General features: G+C 40.4%; 1 protein-coding gene across 3 annotated transcripts in view; it reads left to right on the top strand.

The window, feature by feature from the left end:
* The window catches only part of LOC125296230 (cation channel sperm-associated auxiliary subunit gamma-like), a 147,729-nt gene that overhangs the window by 56,632 nt on the left and 70,407 nt on the right, over window positions 1-20,690 (top strand). For all 3 annotated transcript variants that reach the window (XM_048246015.1, XM_048246016.1, XM_048246014.1), the window contains one exon: window positions 9,171-9,287. In XM_048246015.1, coding sequence (XP_048101972.1) covers window positions 9,171-9,287 — 117 coding nt within the window. The remainder of the gene's footprint in view (window positions 1-9,170; window positions 9,288-20,690) is intronic.

Here is a 20,690-nt window from a genome sequence, read left to right as displayed (position 1 = left end):
CATTTGGGTTTAATGCTTCCCTTTTTTATGCCAATCTCAGGCCATGTCCCTGGGTCAAAAAAATCCAGTGAAAGCTAAATTATTTGGCCAGGTGTGCCCTTATAAAGAGTGGAGAAGAAAAATAGAATGAGAATTCTTTCATCAATTCTGTGGTGGTGTCTTACTTAATGGGCATATTTATTGAAGTAATCTAAAAGTAATCCTAAAGTAATCAAATTACGTTACATGTTTTTGGTAATCCAACTGATTACGTTACTGATTACAAAAATTGCCATGTAATTTGTAGACAGTAATGGATTACATTTCAAAGTAATCCAACCCTGGTCGTAAATAAATAAATAAATAAATGTTCTTCCTTAACCCATTTAGGCCTAAAACGCCTGCTAAAAAGGGCCTTTTTATGCCTAAATACTTTTCTGTAAACCCCCTCTCAAAACCTGAGGGTTTTCAGAACAATATGTCAAAGAATGTCAACGCTTGCTAAAACCTTAATTTCTCAGGCTCTGTAGCAGATAAAAACATGAGATAAAAAGCATTTGAGAGCTTACTTCCTTGGCTTTCAACCTGACTTGCTTGGGCATAATCCTCAGCTGCATTTTTTTTAAAAATCAAGAAACATCAAAAACATCAAGAAATATAAAACATTTTAGTAAATCATTAACAATCTGTTTTTATTTCATACATTTGAGGTACCAAAGTGACACATGAACACCACTGAAACAAAGATATAGAAAAGAACCAAAAACAAAACAGAGTGTTTACTTGAGAAACCATATAATCATAACTTGGTGGTGAGTGTACAAATTAACAGAACAGTACAGTCTCAAGTCTCAACACAACTCATCATTTACTGTCGAATGCTGCGGTAATGCTTTCCAAAGCACTCAATGTGCAGTGGCACATTGCACTGTCTGCAGCCATACACTGTTGCACCAGGACGGGCCTCAGTGCCACTCTTCGACAGTGAACATTCCCTGCAGATCTTCCTCTTCTCGAAGATTTTTTCACAGTCGTGCTCGGCTGAGGCTGTCACAGGTGCTGCGGCGCACTGAGGAGCACTCTTTGCTGTCACAGGGGTGATAAGTTCCTGTGCAAGGTCCTCCTGCCACTCTTTGTAGCCACCCTTGTAGGCTCCAGCACTCCTTGCAGCAATGTAAGAGTTGTAGCAGCTGACCGACAGGAAAAAGAAAAAGAGCCTCCGCCACCATTTTTTGGACCGATGCTGGAACTGATAGGAGCTTACCATCTGATCCAGTAGATCGACACCTTTCATGTTCTTCTGGTATTCAGAAAGGCACGCTGGCACTGTGACCTCTGTCTGGATGTCTCCCTGTCTTCTCCTGACAGTTCCTTCTGCCATTGGCTCATGGTAATTTGACAGTACCAAAACAACCTTTGTATCCTGCCAAGCACAGAAGGTTAGGTCATCCTTCTGAGACACTTGGTACTGATCCATGGCAGGCGGTTTTGGGGGGATTCCCTTTCTGTTTGATCGAACGGTGCCACACGCGATACAGACCATGAGCTTTCAAATCTTCAAAAAGCGGCACCCCAGAATAAAAGTTATCCATAAAAATGGAGAGATGGAACCCAAAGTATGGTTTGGCCAGATCCATCACAACACGGTGTGCAAGGCCCTTCTCACTACTCCCTCCCTCACTTCCGGTGTAGACTTGGAAGTTTGATACATACCCAGTGGAGCTCTCAGCCATGACCCACACCTTGATGCCCCACTTGGTGGGTTTGAGAGGAAGATATTGGCGGAAAGCGAGTCTCCCCTTGAATTTCACCATACTTTCATCGACACTCACAAACCCATCCACTTCATACAGTTCCTGGAATCGATCTTTCAGGTAGTCGAGGTACCATCTGACTTTCCAGAGCTTGTCAGCGCGTTTCACATCATTGCTGTGGTTGTCTTGCAAGTGAAGATACCTGAAAATGCAACAAGTTGGACAGTAAATTACACATTATTGTTGTTATTATTATCATGAGCTTTCATTGTCATGTGTTTGAATAATTACACTTTATCAGTCATCATAATTATTACTGTCATCTATCATGACCTACCATTTTCATTTGTACTTATGTATGTTTTATGTGTTATTATCAATCATCAGACACCATAATTATCATCATCTATCATAAGCTAGCAGTGTCTATTGCATCATATTTATTTATATATTGAATATTTATTGTTGTTATCCATAATCATGAATTATTATCAATCATCATCTTTAGACATTTAGGCTATTTATTGTCATTAGTATTAGCATCAAACCATTATTACCATTGTCATCATTGTATTTCATATCATGTGACATCCCCATTATCATCATTACAAAAAGCTAGTTGGCTAGCTATCTCCACAATCAGTATAAAAAATATTATTGTCATTGGTATTATTTATTATTATTAGCCTACCTCCAGATGATGGCAAATCTGTCCCTTGAAATGGCTTGGGGGATGGTCGTTCGAAAAAGCCACTTTTTCTGACGCCAGAAATCTCTACATGATGGCAGTTAAAGAATGCCCATGGCAAGACACAGTCCAACGAAGGTCTTCATTTCTACAACTGTGACGGGTACCCACTTGCTGTTTGATGGAGTTTGTTCAGCATACCGTGTTTTGTTCAGCATACGTGGAAGATTAGTTTATTGTTAACAACATCTGGAAGTTCTATCCACAACTCTTTCCGTGAAAATATGACTCCACGCGTGGGCTGGTACATCGACATCTAAATCAGAATACCGTCCTGTGTCATCCTCCATAATTTCATTAAAATTTGAATCAACTAATTTGTCAATATCACTTCCTTCACTTGAGTCAGCCATGACGGATCGCTACGGTGTTTAAAATTTTCACCAAAACATACTCCACGTGTAGGCTTATTTTGACCAATCACAAAGCATGTTATTAGTTTAAAAAAAATCCCGAAGCATCTCCGTCACTCACCCCAAGGATATTTCAGCCAATCACAGTACATATAATTGGCCATGTGCCTCGAAAAAGACGACAACGGTCAAAATGACACAGACGCGTTTGCCGGCCTTAATGGTAACTACGCATAGATGCGTGATCCGGTCTTAAAGGTAAACACGCACAGATGCGTGATCCGGTCTGAATGGGTTAAAGGGATATTCCACCATTTGGGGAATTACTCATTTTTCACCTCCCCTTGAGTTAAACAATTGATTTTTACCTTTCTCCAGTTCATCGAGCCGTTCTCTGAGTCTGGCGATACCACTTTTAGCTCCAGCCTAGCATAGATCATTGAATCCGATTAGACCATTAGCATCTCGCCTGCTAGCATCACGTTTAAAAGTGAATAAGATTTCCGGTAATTTTCCTATTTAAATCTTGTCTCCTCTCAAGTTAGAAAGTGTAATAAGACCAACGGAAAATGAAACGTGGCGATTTTCTAGGCTGATTTGACATGGAACTATACTCTCATTCAGGCGTAATAATCCAGTCACTAACCAATCCGTCTGCTGCAGCTCAACCTTGTTGCTGGAAGTTAGCCTACGGGGACTATTTTCAGGTGCTGCATGATATCATTGTGCTGCTGCGCCCATGGTGTTCCTTGATTATTACTATTATTAAAAGCCTAACTTTTGCGACTGTGCACACATTCTAACAGCGACAGAAACACTGTAGGATTCGGTTTGGTTGATAAAACAGGGTTCGGCAGAATCCGAACCCTATCAAAGAGCTCAATATCGACCACTCATGCAGGGCAAGTATATAGGTCACTATTACTTTTATTGACTCTTGACACTGGATGTTTGCTCAATCCTGATGCAAATGGAAAAGTATTTTCCCAGACTCAAAATAGCCTGTCTGAAGGAGAAAAGTATTAGTCTGAAACTTAAACACATGCAGGGAAAATGAACAGTCCAACCAGTAGCCTACAGTGGGCATCGCTTTCAAATGGCCACTTCAGTCGCGCATTACGAGGCGTGAAGCTGCATGAAGGTGCGTGAAGCTTTAGTACCACTTTCAGCCACTGTGCGTAGCTCTGCCACTGTACATCGCTCTGCCTGCCGCCCCTTCTGAAAAAGCTCGATTTACCTCGATTTAGGCTACTTGGGTATGGCTTAAGGCTTGACTAACGAAAATTTGAAATTTGCTGTCTACATTATTGTCAGTGTTGGGGTAACGCAACTACGCAAATCAAAACAGTGGTGTGATAATTGAGCCAGTAGAGAAATAACTGTTCAGAATTAATCTGTAGCCTTGGGTAGGCTTCTGCAACGTTTTTAACAGGCTACGCTATAGAGGCTTAGACAACTACAGTATGACCCACGTTTTGTCCTTGTTAGTTTACGCAAACCAAGCCAAGAAGGCTGATTCTGATTTTGATAATATGATCTGCACAAAAGATAAACTTAGGTAAACAACAATGTCAATATTGTTGTCAAAATCTTAACCCAGATTCGAACTCTTGGACAGGGGACTGGTAACTGCTGTGCAACGGTGGCTGTCATCTGCCGGCCTCAACACAATGCGCCACAGAAGTGTGTGCAGGTGCCCGTTCACGTGCTACTAAAAGCGTCATTAACTACCTTAGTCCAGACTACTGAAATTTGGAAACTATTATGGTCCAAACTTACAGTACTATGTAAGTACGACAGTTTTGGGAAACAGTCGTAACTTACATGTTGGTTAGTTGAACGATGCATCCTGTTAGTAAAAAGCTAACCTCCGTAGTTGTACAGGAAACGCACCCCAGATCAGCTTGTAGGCCATTAGCAATCTGTTTATTTTATTTTATGAAGCCTACACAGTAGATCACATGCCACATTTTCACTTTCAATAGACAGATGCAATAGCCATTGGTCAAGTATTGAGTATAAAGCAATTAAGATAGTAGGGTACTATCATACAAATTTGTTAAAACGAATAGCATTTTGCAACTTGACAAAACACTGGATTAAATATTGTAGGCACAGGAGAAAACTTCCATTGGTCCGTGGGGAGATCACATGCCAGTTGCCTCTCCCATCAGTGCTATGAATCGCTCGGGCTGTGAGCTTGTTTAAGCCAAAAAACCTCTATTGCAGATATCAATGCGTCTTTGTTCATGGGTTTGGCCTCACAGCAGAGGCTTAGACAACTATGACCCAAGTTTTGGTTTCAGTAATTTGCCCTACTTATTGACTGCAATGTAGTCAATTGACTGCTTGACAGGTTATTTTTATTTTTCTGTACAATAAACAAATACATCTGCTTTATGCCGCAGAATTACGCACTTGGCCAGCCTATAGAACGGGCACATTTTGAAGAGAATAGAGAATGTACGGACGCAAGAATCTGTAGGCTATTTGTGGCTGGTTACCAGCAAACAATGTTGGCAAACAATGCAGCAGGCAGCAAATGTAGAAGATTCATTTTCAGTGGAAGAACAAAATGCTGAATGAAGCCCAAAGATATGAAGGCATATCTGGCAAGTTGTTATTTTTTGAAGACGTAAATGGTTGGGCTATAGGCCTAGTTTGCAAGACATAAAGCGTGAGCATGCCACACTATCCACAGCTGTGGTAGCGGGGGTAGGAGGATTGCTAGCGCAGGTTAATGCAGGATTTATATAAAATTCTTCAACAGAAGGCCTGCCTCGAATGCAGGCTTGCCCAAAAAAAAGGCCTGTGGTTTGCGCAGCCTACAGTAAGTAGGTCTTAGTGAGTTAGGAGTCCTCTAGACTTTCCACTCAGAGGTGGAAAGTTGCGTTCGTTGGGGGCAGGGCCGGATTAACAATTCATAGACCCTTGGGAACAAATGTCTGATGCCCCCCGTCCCCCAGCCAACGTGAATCGGGCGGTCAGTTAATAGACCCATTTAAGGCACGCGCATCTGTGAGGCCAAGCCTCACCAAGTAGCCCGTTTGTTTACAACTAACATTACATTTAATTAAACTGCTTATAGGCTATGCCAAAATAGTTTAAACATTTTGAATATCAGTGTCGGGTGAATTAGGAAATGCCTTATGGCTGAAAGCTGCTTGGGATCCCCCCTGTCAAGCAATAACCATACAAAACGTTAAAAACAGATGACATGATGCGCGTCACTGCCATAATGCGCAAATAATATAGCCTAGATATTCCAATATATTCAAATACATGTGTTTATTTTAGAGGCGATATTCGAACGTCATTTTGAGCAATTTTGACAGCCCTAGTCCACTGTAGGCTCCAATCGCCTATTAACACCTTCCACCTAACCCGGTGAGTGGGGGTCGCTATAAAGCGTGTGAAATAGCACCATTGAGTAGCCTATCTTGAAATAGCCTTAAAATCGTTCGGTGTTGTGTGCCTTCTGGTTTCTCCACCTACTGGTTTCCTTGCGCATGCATGCGCTGCAGCAGTTGTCAGACATTCACAAACAAGTTGTTTTAGGCGGTTTAAAGTCTTTTTTTTATACGGCATGAGCACTCGGCTACATTACAGCCACTCGGACAAAAAAAACATGTAAAAAAAATATATATTTTGAAAACTAGCATTAAACTGGATTCGATTCCATAAAAGCAACACACGCGTGACTCTCTCCATCCTAATTCCCTACTCTTTGAGCCAACTAATATGTTACGCGAATCAATTAACTATTGTAGGCTACCATTAATTAATAACATAGGTAACATGTTGTCCAGGCTATCTGAAACAAGGGGTTGCCTCTCATCTACAACAACTGGTTACCTTGGGCTGCTACAGTCGTCAGTGCACTGTGCACAGTAGGCCTATGCTACTCTTTTTGGTTGATCAACTAAAAATAAAAGATGTATTTGGTGATGACGTTATTGTAGGCCTAGTAGACCTAAATTCTGAGAAATTAAATGGTACGAGAAACGATCTACATAGTGCACCAGACCGCGATGTCTTCAAGGGTTGAATGAAGGGAGTTTGCAAAAAATTTGTGTATTTTTCAAGTCAATAAACATTCTTAATTTTCGAATGTCTTTGTCAGGGAACATCTGACTTTTAAAAACCTGTCTGCGTGTTGTAGGCTAGATTTGCGTGAGTTCTTTCTATCTGCTTTACTTTTGTGAGTTGCGACCACCTAGGCTATATTATAGACGTTCTATGAGGTACCAGTGTTTAGCTGTGTCACAAAATGATAAGCTTTGTCAGACTACTTTTAAAATGATATTCAGGGCTATATACATTTTAAACATTCGGGGCTGAAGACCCGACAAAGCCTTGCGTTAATTCTTCAGGTGGGAAGTGTCAGGAATTTTCATCACGAGAGGCTCTCATTGGTGGTTAGTATATGGAGTAGGGAATTGACAGCAACATATCCAATCACATTATGAGAGATGCTGAATTTAACATAAACTGCGATGTTTGATTTTAAATTAATGTAAATTTAGCCGGGACTGTAAGCTGGCACACGTGGGTGCTCAATGTTTTCAGTGGGTGCCCGAGAGACGGAGCACCCACGGTATCGGCGCCTATGTCAAGCGTATCTTGCGGTTGCATCCATTACAAACAAACATGCAATGTGAACGTCTGGGATTGGGGAGAGCACTAAATGCTCTTCTGAATAAGCACGAAGTCAAGCCTTTAAATGAAAAACACTCTTTAATAATCAAAAAATAAACGCTTAATGAAGTAAACTTGTGTCCATCAAAAATCGTTTATCGCCTGTAACTCCGTGATAACAGGACGTAACAGGAAGGCATTTGGCTGAGCAACGGAGGTTAATATGCTCTATATTTTGTCCAAATGATGTCTGTCTATCATCGTTGCACTCGGAGAAAACCAGAATGTTTAATTTGAACGGGATTCACTCGCCATTAACCAAATATTTCTTTATTAGGGCAGGGCAGGCATATTTCTGGCTATTAAATTATTTCTAAACCAGTCTGCTAAAGTCTGTAGTGAAGTCTGTGTAGGGTTTTCCAGCTCCATTTCTTTTTACGAGACACACTGCTCACTTGAGACCTCTGTCGGTTGTTGCAGCGTCGTTGCAGCGTCACTGGAAAAATACAAATTAAAGTTGCGCCATGCCGCGTGATCCCGTGCGCGGACCACGAGGGAAGCTGGCCAAGTCGAAGCACTGCCCACTGTACTTTGTTTGCAATATTTCCAGACTGCAACCAGTGCTGCTGACAGCTGAAGCCGCAAGAGACAGAGGGCTGTATTTTGGGCTCCATCGCATGGCGTAAAGCTCGTTATTCCCCCGCGCAAAGCTTAATTCGGTATTTTGCACATTTATTTTTTAAACATTGTGACCAGGGGTGTGGCAATTAACAACCTAGGGAGGTTCCTGGCGCGTTGTCTAAAAATCGCTATCATACACCACCTAAACCTGGTCAGAAGTCAATGGCGAGTTGTTCATATGCTATTTTAAGAGCGCATGTCAACAGTCATATTGGCAGGTGCACGCACCATCCTTCTATCATTCATGAACGCACACCAGCGCACGTCCATGCAAAGCATTACAAATTGCACGATTACAATGGAAAACATCTCATGATGAGTAGTTATTCACCATCATTTGCAAATTGGTAATGACGGTTAAAAGTGATTAGGGGAGAGGCGAGAGACACATTTGGAGCACAGCTGAAGACGCACTGTCACGAGATATAAGCAACTCCTCTGCAGGATAAATGTTGTTTTATTCAGTCATTTGAGCAATATTAGGGTAAGTGTTGCTTTTTCCAGCCTATGTTTTCGGTGGTAACCCATTGTCAGTCAATAGTGAAAGTAACTGCATATAACTGTCTTGTCGTTGACTGACTCCTTGGTGAAGTTAGTTTCACTTTGCCAATGAGTTCAAATAATAGATGGTTTAAGAATGACTATTCCATACGGTCTCGCAAGCAGCCCCCTTCAAATCCGCCGTTGAATGCCAAAATACCGATGCATTTATTTGACATATCGCACGTTGCGCCGTTAAAGGGAATGACAGATGTCATTCTCATTGGTTTAAAATGATGTTACGCCCCAAACACACCCATATGACTGATTAAAAAACCTAGGAACACCTTGTCGCGCAATTCACGCCACGTCTGATAACGAAACCTCTCCCAATGTGAACTGGACATCCTACTAAATTTGAATAGACTTTTGACGAGTGACGATGCACTTTAGAATGTCATGATAGGGCCCAGAAAGTGGTATGTCAGTGTGCATGAATTGTGGTAAAATAAACTTGCCTGGTTTTGCTTTTTACAGATGAAATATGTCTGATAAGATGGGTGACACATCGAGCAGACGAAGATGGGACCAGCATTGTTCTGGCGAAGTTCTATTACAGCCGATCACACTGGACTTACCACGTTGTCTTGCATGGTAATGATGCACAGTACACAGAAATAGCATAACATTTAACAACATTAAACAAAATTCAAATGGGCGATAACTAGAAATTACATCTCAATCTCTCAACCTACTGAATTCGAAGTCCCTCTTGCTACTCTGAAATCACCGGTGTGGAAGTATTTTGTCGTTCATTCACGTCAATTAACACTAACTTATAACTTAGCAAGTGAAACGATGATCTAGTTACAGTCCAAAATTACTTTAAGGCTTAACCCTTTGCAGACTGTGCCGAACATTCCATTTTTTCCATACTTGATGGCCTTATGGCACAAAAAGGCTTATTGTATGATTATGCTACATGACAGAGATAAAATATACCCACCATTGTAATCAGGAGAAATAACCCTTTCAAATGGTATAACATATAATTAATAAGTTTGAGGAGAACATACATCATTTTTAAAAAGTATCTTTAAAATTCAACCCCAAAAAATACGAAAATATCAATTTGTCAAGATCAATCTCATTTTTCTCCCAATTTCTATTCTAGACACAATTGTAGAGTACAATTTTATCTTCTACTCATTGATAAAAACAGAATCAATGTGTCACCTTTTGTTCAAAAGTTATGATAAATGTATTAGACCTTTGCAGACGGCACAAAACATTCCGTTTTTTCATACTTGATGCCCTTGTGAGACAAAAAGGCTTATTGTGTGGCCATGCTACATGACAGAAATATACCGACCATTGTAATCAGGAGAACTAGCCCTTTAAAATGGTACACGTCATAGTTAACGTCATAGTGTACCACACATTGTTTTTAAACAAAACCTTAAAAATTCAACATCAAAAAACGCGAAAATATCAATTTGTCAAGATGAATCTTTCTTTTCACCTAATGTCTGTTGTAGATATAGTGTGCAAAGGATAGCCAGTGTTGTGTTCTCCTCAGTGAAAAAAAACAGAATCAATTTATCACCTTTGGTTCAGAAGTTATGATTAATTTACTCATAACAGTAACAAGTAGAATTTTTAAAGAGTAGAATGTTTTCATTTTCCGGTTTGGCATCTGACCTAAAAATACAGATATAATGGGCATGTAAAAAAATAAGATGTTTTACCATCAAAACAAGATGCAATGTTTCCCACAGAATTGAATTCTATTTGTGGTGGTAGGTTTGCAGAATTAACTCAAATGCAACAGTTTTTAACAAATTAGTGCAGCCCGGTTATGATTCTAAACAGATTTAAGCACAATTTAGTACAATCATTGTGTGGTGGTCAATGTTGATATTGTGGTGGGCCGCCACAAATAAGTCAATGTATGGGAAACACTGAGATGCATAGCTCAATATGGGATGTCTTACTGTACTCTGAGGAGGCTAAATCAATTGTGGGGAGGACAGATAAAGGCTGAAAGACAGACTAGCTGATTGTAACTGCTTCTCCGTGTGCTTCATTCTACTATGAAAACAAGAATATAGAGACACTGGCACATGTGTTAGGTTTACGAAAGGGGAAATAAATCATTTTATTTAGAAAAGTCTTAAACAATTTGATTAAAGAACCAGGAACAACAACTTCAGGTAAATAACATAAACATATGTTTACAAACAAGTGGTATTTATTAGAACTACAAGAATGACAAGACAACAGTATAACAAAGATCAACAAATCTTACATGGTGAACAAAACATCAATTCATACTAACATTCACACACACACATATATATATATATATATATATATATATATATATATATATATATATATATATATATATATATATAAACAATTTAAACGTTAGAAGAAATTGAATACATTTAACAACCATACAGCATATAATTCGATACAATATATAATTATCAATATCATTTGCCCTACACATAAGGTGATACACTAAGGCCACATTCACACCAGATCTGTGGTGTGTAAATTGTCACAGCTGTGGCATGGTTGTGTGTGTGTGCGTGCGTGCGTGCGTGCGTCCATCTAACTAAGCCTAGCAGACGATGGGGTGTAAATGCTATTGGAGTTGGTGTCTGCCTGTGTTGGAAGGATAGGCAAAGTGTATGCTTTCTACCTGACATGGGACTTGACCAAACTCAAAACAAAGAAATTGTCAGATAAGAAAAGTAGAAATTGAATTACAAATCTAACCAAACTATTATCACTATAATCCCTGTCATTGTTGTTATAAGCAACACTCTTAACACAACCAGAAATGTGCTTGCGCCCAGTTGGGCGCACACACACACACACAAACATGCTTACCCAGCTGAGGATGATGGGAGATTACTCTCCTCCTGTAGCACATCATTGTCTTCTTCTTCATCCAGAAGCTATACCCATCCATGTCCCATGTCCATGCCATCGTGGTCCTTGGGGTCATGTTTGCCATCAGCAGTCGGCTGCTTTTACCCCAGTTGCACGTACTTCTCTCCCTCCATCTAAAAAAACAAAAAACAGATCTGATAGTGAATAGGTTGTTTAGTTTTATTTTACATTACTTCCACATAATCTTAATCACCACCTACCATGACTCTTTTCACTAAAAGTATTGTCACTGGAGGACTTTCATATTGCTTGGAGAGGTAACATTAGTCTCAGAGCTCACTACTAAGTGTTATTGCCTTGGCTAAACCATACATAGCATACCAGCTTACAAGCAAACATTGATTCATGAACATGAGTCAGGAGATATGACAGAAAACATCTAGACAGCGTATGCATACACATACACACTGTGCATTTTGCTGCAGTTGCGTAAAGACTATTAGAAAATAATGTGTAGACGAGTAGGCTTGGGTGTGAGCTCCCATCATAGTTAGCCATCCAAAAACCTCATAATCTTAGCAGCCAACCTGACAGCCTGAAAGCTAAACACATTTATAACAAATCTTCAGTCATGCATTCATGAAAACAGCAGTCAATGAATAAAATCCTTACGTTACACCATCGGTGATCAAAGACGTCAACTCTTGATTTTTCCTTCATGTAGTAAAAGAAATTCGCGCCACAAATCCCTTAACTAATCATATCGCCAGAAAGCCTATGATGTGACGTTTTTGAGGAAGTTTTCATTGATAAAATTGGTTGGGGTATGGCGGAGTTATTAGACTGAACGTCATCGGTACTGGGGTACCGAAATTAGAATGGGCCGTCTGCAAAGGGTTAAAATGCACATTGATAAGTACATATTCCATGAACACTAACCTTGGGTGCTGAAACAATCAAATTATCATTCTGTGTTGTTTCATTTCACTATGTTCACGTCTCATTACAACCTCGCGGTTGGAACGGTTTCAAAATAAAAAGCGATTTCAAAATAAAAGTCCGCCGAAACAAAAAAGGAAAAGGCCAAAAAAGTAAATAACATACAAGGAATGCATTAATAGTAATATTTAAAAAAAGAGCGAAAATCGAATCGTGACTTTTTAAAATCGAAAATTAAATCAAATTGAGGATTTGGAGAATCGTGACACCCCTACCGATAACCTCTTTCACTTGTTGAATCAGTCAAATCATTCAAACATTTCAATATATGGGGGATTTGCATTCCTGAGGGTCTAAGCTTTCAGAAAATATGTGGTTTATATAGTTGAATCGGTTTTCTCTAGAGATGCACCGATATGGAATTTTAGGGCCGATAACGATAACCGATATTTATTGGTTTGTTGTGGCCGATACCGATATGATAATCGATAATATTGCTCTTGAAAAAAAATTGTGAAAAGTGATTTGGAAACAGCATTTAATAAGCATCATTTAATTCACCCTTCGCGAAGCCACACCCGAAAACCGCCACAGGCCAATCGTGGCTTAGCAACCAGTCACTAGGCACAGGAGGTCTGACAAGCTTTTCGAGTTTGCCATGTTAACCTGTGGAGACTGCGGCCTGTGGGTCATGAAGGGCACTTATTTGGATGTATGGTGCCCTAACCCACGTAAAGACACAGTAAAATAACATGTTACACTAAACTAAACGTGATATAATTGGGAACACATGTTGTTCTAACTATAAATGGCATATTGCATGATATTTCCATAACCTTGAGATACACGCTTCACGATGACGGCAAGAAGTTGTTAACAGACGTTCACCAAGATGTATAGCCCATCAGCAATCTATTTAAAATAACACCTATTTTAAGTACCATTCCTGATATGTCAAATATTGAAGTTGTGGGAAGTACATAGCTTAAATGGTATGTTTCTTTCGTCCCCCATGCCTGTTCCATTCATTCTGGCCAGGAGAGTTGAATGAAACAAAACGCACATTCGACTTCTGCTTAAATAACTCATGAACGGTTTTGTTCAGAGCTGAAATTCCAACTGTAAGAAAAAGAAAAAAGAAAAAAGGTAGTATGAAAAAACTGGGGGTCGAGTGTCACTCCCGGGATGTTTTTTTTATTCTAGTTGCTAATCACACCATTTAGCCGTGACTTGAGAGGGACAGGATTCAGGAACTAAAGACCCATCTTCTGTCTGACTCACGTCACGTTAACCCATGCATTAAACCATTAAACATGTCACTTGAACGCTTGAACATAACGGTAGTTCACGTTGACAATGGAGAAACGCTTAGCTTACTTCGTTTATGACAGAAATGAAGTTTTTTGCCAACATGTTGTAGAAACACAACCCACAACACTGCCTTTATTTGGTGCAAATCTCCTTTACTTTATAGTCCGCGATTCACATTAGGCCTACTAGGCCATCACCGCAAGTGCATACAAAATGTTTTTGCCCAAGTTTTGCCATTTACCTTCGTTACTACCAGCCGTTGCTTTTTTACTGCGTCGATTCGCGATTGAGTGCGCATCTAATGTAACAGCGGTGTCTTCGCGGAGACATCCACTCCCTAGTTTCATTTTTGTTGTGGTTGTGTGCTAATAAGCTACTATATGGGAAATACTTTCAATATGATCAGCTTCAGAAATGAATGGGTTTTCCTTAGCCTGTGCTACCACCTTTCCACCAAGTTGTGCGAACATTAGTTTTTGCCATGTTGACAAACAAACATGCGTAGCACATGGAAGCTCTTGATAGCGCATGCCACAACGTCTGTAAACAATATATTTATGGAATAAAACTAGACAGGTACCTCGGATTAGCATTGCTGTTTATTGTTAAACTGCAATTTTCAGCGGCCAGCGGAGGGTATTTAGCCTACTATGCTTCCGGACAATATTTTGCGTCTCCCCTAATTCTGAAGCAGTGGCTACGCTAAATGAAGAGGAAACACTGGGAAGAAAGTTAATGTTTGAAATAGGCTACATCAATAAAATATATAATATGTAAAGTGAAACTGGACGGGCCATAATAACCTCTGACTAGTTTTAGGCTACTTGTTAAATTGCAATGTGAGCGGCAGCCAGCAGGGGAGGATATGTCAGCAGGATTATTTAAAAAGCAACTGCAACTACATTGTGCGTCTGCCCTGATTCTGATTCCATGGCGGTATTAATTAAACCGTGGGGGGCCGCCATGCTGAAATAAACGTAGAGGAAACACTGTAGTGATAAAATATTATTACTTGCCTACTGGTCCGGGTGAATGAAACAGGGGGACAAAATAAACATGCAGTTTGCTATGTAAACATCCCACAACTCCTTCGATATTTTACAATAATATCCAAATGGTCGTTACTTGACACCAGAAGCAACCGCTACCTGTAATAGCCTATGCGAGGAGTCGGCAGCAGTAGGCCTATGCAGCATTCATATCAGACGAGCGGTTAAAAAGTTCAGCGAATTTAGCTGCTGTTGGACATTTCTGACATGGTATGCTGCCAATTCGCGGGGTAGGCTATATCAGACATGGAAATATGTAAAATGCGAGACATTCGCGCAAATAATGATGTGCTGTTAACATTCACAAAACAGCGATTTTTGAAAACTTCCTCATGAAGAACAGGACCTTCAATATATGGTCACAAGATTGAATGCAACATAAAACAATTACCATTTTAATTTTATAATCCTTATTAATGCCAACATTTCATGTCAATGAACCTCTCGGTGTGCTTGTTTTTCTGGTGTGAGCGGTGTATGTTGGGTATTTCTCTTACCCCTCGGTTTCAAGTAAGCTCCCGATCTTGCTTGGTTTTAATGGGTATCTACCCCTTGCCCTTATCCCTACCCCTCGATCGAAATGAGAATTGAGATAGCCCTTCGTCTCACGTGCACGCGCAAAACTAAGGGGAAAATAGAGAATTGAGATTGGCCCAGATCATTTGCCCTTTCCCCATCGTTCATTGTATCTAACTGTTTTTTCTTAGAGTTCATATTTGTGATCCCTGTCATGGAGTCCCAGAGGTTTTTTTATTGTTCATATGGCTGAAGAACTCTGTTGAGTTCTTTTTGAGCTGTTGCCACACTCGCCCGGTCCTTATTTCTAAATGCCAGCTTCTTTTTATTTATGCAGGCTTTAACATTCTTGTTAGTATGAGGCTTATTATTGGAAAAGAGAGGGACCTCCTTTTTTGGTATTATGCAGCCCACACAGAATTTGATGTACTCTGTAATGCTTTCATTAGCTTCATTAAGCTCCAAGCTGTGAAAGATGTTCCAGTCTGTGCACATAAAACAGCCTCTCAGGGTCTCAACGCTATTCTCAGTCCACTGTAACACCGTTTTTTGTGGAGGCTTGGGTGACTTGAGCACTGATTTGTAAGTGGGCAATAGATGTACCCGTCACATGGTCTGAGTTTGATAGCGGAGGAAGTGCTTTAGCTTAAGCACCTTTTATGTTCCCGTAGCATTTATCCAATGTTTATTTTGACGTGTGCCGCATTTAACATACTGGTAGAATCCGGGTAGCTCGAGGCAACTTTGGTTGAAATACAAGCCTGGGTAATATTTGCCTACCAGTAGGGCTATCAGTCCACGAGCACTAGAAAACATTGTTTTAATTTTACTCAATGGAATAAGAGCTCTTCTTAATATTTTATATTGTTGGTTGATTTAACACTGTTGCCAGTGAAGTCGTTGTCCTACCATGGATCTCCAACACGTCGCTGTCAAGCTCAGTTGCTTGCCGCCCCCTTCTGAACTTGCCAGAAGCTGAAGTAGTTATACATTTAAACACAATTGTTGCCGCGACTTTTTGTAGGCATTCCAGCCTACAAATTAATATAAAGTAAATCATGCATAATTAAAAAATAACTCAATTTAGGCTACTTGGCTACGCAATAAGGTTTCCATTACAGCACAGCACACGTTCAATGAATGAATGAAAGTGGCTGCCTTGTCTTGCAATAAACAGCGGGTGGAAATCCCGACACTCTTTCAACTACATAAAACGTAATAGTGAACCATCAAATACCCCCCAGATTTCAGTGCCCATCAGTCCTAACATTTAGCAATATAATCACACAGACCAAAAGGAAATTAAATCCTAAACCAAACCGAAAATCTTCTGCTTTTAATAGCCTACCGGTATGCCGCTCCAAACGAAACGCATGTCTCTTGTTACACCCTGCTCATGGCACAACACAAAAGAGGCTGACAACAAATTCCAATTATAAATCAATTATATTTATTTAAAGTGAGCTAGAATGAATGATAATTAGTGTTAATTTCGTCAGACGAGACGAGAGGAAATATGTTCGTCAACAACCTTTTTTTTCATGACTAAGACGAGACGATGACGAGACGGCAGTAATGTCCTGAAACACTGACTAAGACTATCTTAAGATGAATTATTGTTGACGAAAAAAAGACGAGACTAAAATGTTTTGCATGAAATAAGAACTAAGATAAAATCTCTCTTCATTTTTCGTCTACAAAATGAGAAGACAGAATATCTAGCTGTTACGTTTTCAAAATATTCGAATGAGTTCATACGCTTAACAGCTTTCCTGTAGGCTAGTCTACGTGCTGTTGCTGCAACCCTGTGGCTGCAACACGAAACTACATGGAACAAGAACACTGGAGATTTCTGCCAGAGTTAGCCAACTAACTACCTAAGCTTTATGCCACAATGCTACATACCCAGAAGTTGAAGCTTCTCTCATACAAATTAACATCCACCAGAATGTCCATACGAAAATGTTCCTCATGTAATGTCAACTATTTAACTAGTTAGACTGATGATGCAAAGTTTGCTAGCAAGTAAGCTAATATGGAAAGTTCGCTAGCAAGTTAGCTATGGCTAAGATGGAGAGTCTGTTTGGGGAATGTGTTGTGTTTGGGCGCATATCGCCATCTAGCGAGGCGGAGTAAAACATTAATACTTTGGTCTACAACAGTGTTTCTCAAACTTTTTCAGTTTCAGGACCACTTAACTAACCCTAGCTAAAAAAAAAAAAAAAAAGATTAGACCTACTTCAACAGTAGCCTATAATTAGGGCCCGTCCCAATACCTCCCCTACCCCTAGATTTTTGCCCTAACCCTCATTTTTGCACGTGTAGGGGTAGGGTGTCCCATTACTTTAGGGAGCAAGACGGAGTGCTATTTCCCCCTTAAAATCAACCCTTTAGTCTACACTATAGGCCTACTCACTGAACCACCTTGCTTATTGTCTTTGCACTTTGCTTATTGTGTGGATTCATACTGTATGATTTAAACTGGCATATCTTACATAGACAGTGTTGCAGAACTGTTTTTACATACAAGTTGGTTCAATATTGCAAACAACTCATCTATATTATATTTTACCACGTCTGCTCACGGACCACTTGGGATAGCTTGCGGACCACCAGTGATTCCCGGACCACAGTTTGAGAAACACTGGTCTACGAATATGACAGTGGTCCAGTCAAATCTTTTACTGTCTATGGTCAAATCCCAGCCGAGCTATAACTGTAGCTCGACTTACCTGTAACATACTGACTGACAAAAAATCAGAATGAGTAATTATAACAGACGAGTAGCCCTGTGGACACACAATATTGTTGGAAAATTGAGATGTGTGAAACACTATTTGACTCAAATGGTAATCAGAAATAATTTGTTATAAAAAAAAGACTAAAATGTGTTGACTAAAACTGACTAAGACTAAGATACCTTTAGTTTTCTTTTGACTAAAACTAGACTAAAATGGCCGAGACTTTTAGTAGACTAAAACTTGACTAACAAAATGATATTTGAATGACTAAATATGACAAAGACTAAAAAGGACATTTCGTCACAAGACTAAGACTAAATTAAATTAACACTAATGATAATGTCTAGGGGGTGAAAATTAAGTGTATGGATGTGTGTTGGTCATATAAGCAATAAGAAAACGACAATTCCAACTGCAAGGTCCTAAATTGAAACGAGCGATAATGGTACCGAATTAAAGGGACACCAGGCAAGCCTGATGCTTTTTCTCTACGAAACTCCCCCTCGCTCGGTCTGAAGCTCTTTTCCTTTTCTTTGTGTCTTCCGTCAAGGGTTTTTGCTGCTTCTTCGCCGGCTCTGCCATTATACACACGTTTGCAACAATCTAGCGTTTCGTTAGCCTGCCTCTGTGCTGTAAACTGATCCTGCTTCGGTCGGTGGGTAGGATACACCGAACTTGCAAGTGGGATATTCTTTCTACAGGCAATAGGGGCGGGCGAGAGAGCCTTCATTCGCCCCGTAATGAGTAATTTAACCATATACCGACTTACGAAGATGATTAATTAACACGAAAACGTTGCCTGGTTCCCCTTTAAAGAACGTCTCAGAATGCCACACATGCAAAGCATAACCAGCAACAAGCAACGAGTGGCAGGCAGAGTGTGATGTCACTTAGGCCTATATGAATCGCCCAGGCTACTTTGGACTGTCTTAAGACTTTGAATAAGCAAACGACAATTCCAACTGCAAGGTCCTAAATTGAAACGAGCGATAATGCTCCCGAATTAAAGAACGTCTCAGAATGCCACGCATGCAAAGGATAACCAGCGACAAGCAATGAGTGGCAGACAGAGTGTGATGTCACTTATAGGCCACCAGAGACTGTTTTTGAGTCACACCTCTGCAAATTTCATATGATGCATCATTCCACAAAATGGTTTGTTTTCTCTATCGTGAAGTTATTCAGTTGGCTAAGCATATAGCCTTGACTCAAAACAGCTGTTAGGATTATGTCATTTTGATTTGTAAAAAATGTCACATGCAGCCATGCTTAAATTCTGCTCACTTCACATTTATTATATTATTATACGTATTATCTGTAGGCCTATTCATTATTGAATGCTTACCTGGAATTATGTTTTTCCCTATCATCCTATTTTTAAAGCAGGCCTACCTGCAGGCATGTACAGTGGGCATCGCTTTCAAATGACCACTTCAGTCGCGCATTACGCGGCGTGAAGCTGCGTGAAACTTTAGTACCATTTTCAGCCACTGGGCGTCGCTCTGCCACTGTACATCGCTCTGTCAGTAGCCTGCCTGCCGCCCCTTCTGAAAAAGCAGGAGGCTACCTTTAAACATAATTGTTGCCGAGAGGAATCCCAGCCTACGAATTCAATAACAAAATAAATCATGCATAATTAAACATTACCTCGATTTAGGCTAATGTGGGGCAGCCGTGGCCTACTGGTTAGCACTTCAGACCTGTAACCGGAGGGTTGCCAGTTCGAACCCCGACCAGTAGGCACGGCTGAAGTGCCCTTGAGCAAGGCACCTAACCCCTCACTGCTCTCCGAGCGCCGCTGTTGATGCAGGCAGCTCACTGCGCTGGGATTAGTGTGTGCTTCACCTCACTGTGTGGGCGCGGTGTAGTCTACACAACTTTGTTCAAAATTGTTGCATTCAAGTTAACTTTGCAAAATTAGTGTTATAGCCTACTTATCACAATGTTGTCAATCGCAAACGCTAATTTATTCTAACGTCTCTATACGGAACTACCTGCTTCATTTGCTGAGGACGAAGAGAAAGCACCTTTTTGATAATTGAGCCAGTAGAGAAATAGCTGTTCAGAATTAATCTGTAGCCTAGGGTAGGCGTCTGCAGAAAACAATGTTGTTGGCGATTTAATACTATCTAGCGACGTTTTTAACAGGCTACGCAATAAAGGCTTAGACAACTACAGTGGGTCCCAGTTAAAAATTGACACTTCATTCACGATCAAAGTGATTCATGCAGCTGGGTGAAATGTAAGTACAACTGCAGCCGCTTGGGGGCAGCATAGTCTGCTGTGGCGTTCCACGGTCGAACCGGTTGGCGCGATTCGACAGCAAGGGCTGTGATTGGCGAGTTTTTCAGCGTTTCTCTGTGTTTTTAGCAGCTCCTGCAACATGCTAGTCCACTGTAGCCTAAGCTTTGTACATAATGTTTAACATAGTTTTGGATTCAGTGGCAATATTTCTTGATTGTACAGTGCCTGTCTCTCAGTAATGTTTTAAAATGAGAGCTTCGTCAGCTGGCAGTAGGTTACTTTGTCGGTAGTCATGAGAAGTTCGCTTGCTAACAGAACATAAATATGCTGCCCAGAAACCTTGTGAATAGTTC

Source organism: Alosa alosa, chromosome 6 (genome assembly GCF_017589495.1).
Source record: "Alosa alosa isolate M-15738 ecotype Scorff River chromosome 6, AALO_Geno_1.1, whole genome shotgun sequence".
Taxonomy (NCBI): Eukaryota; Metazoa; Chordata; class Actinopteri; order Clupeiformes; family Clupeidae; genus Alosa; species Alosa alosa.
Note: the sequence above shows the minus strand (reverse complement) of the source record. Positions and strands in the feature narration are given on the sequence as shown.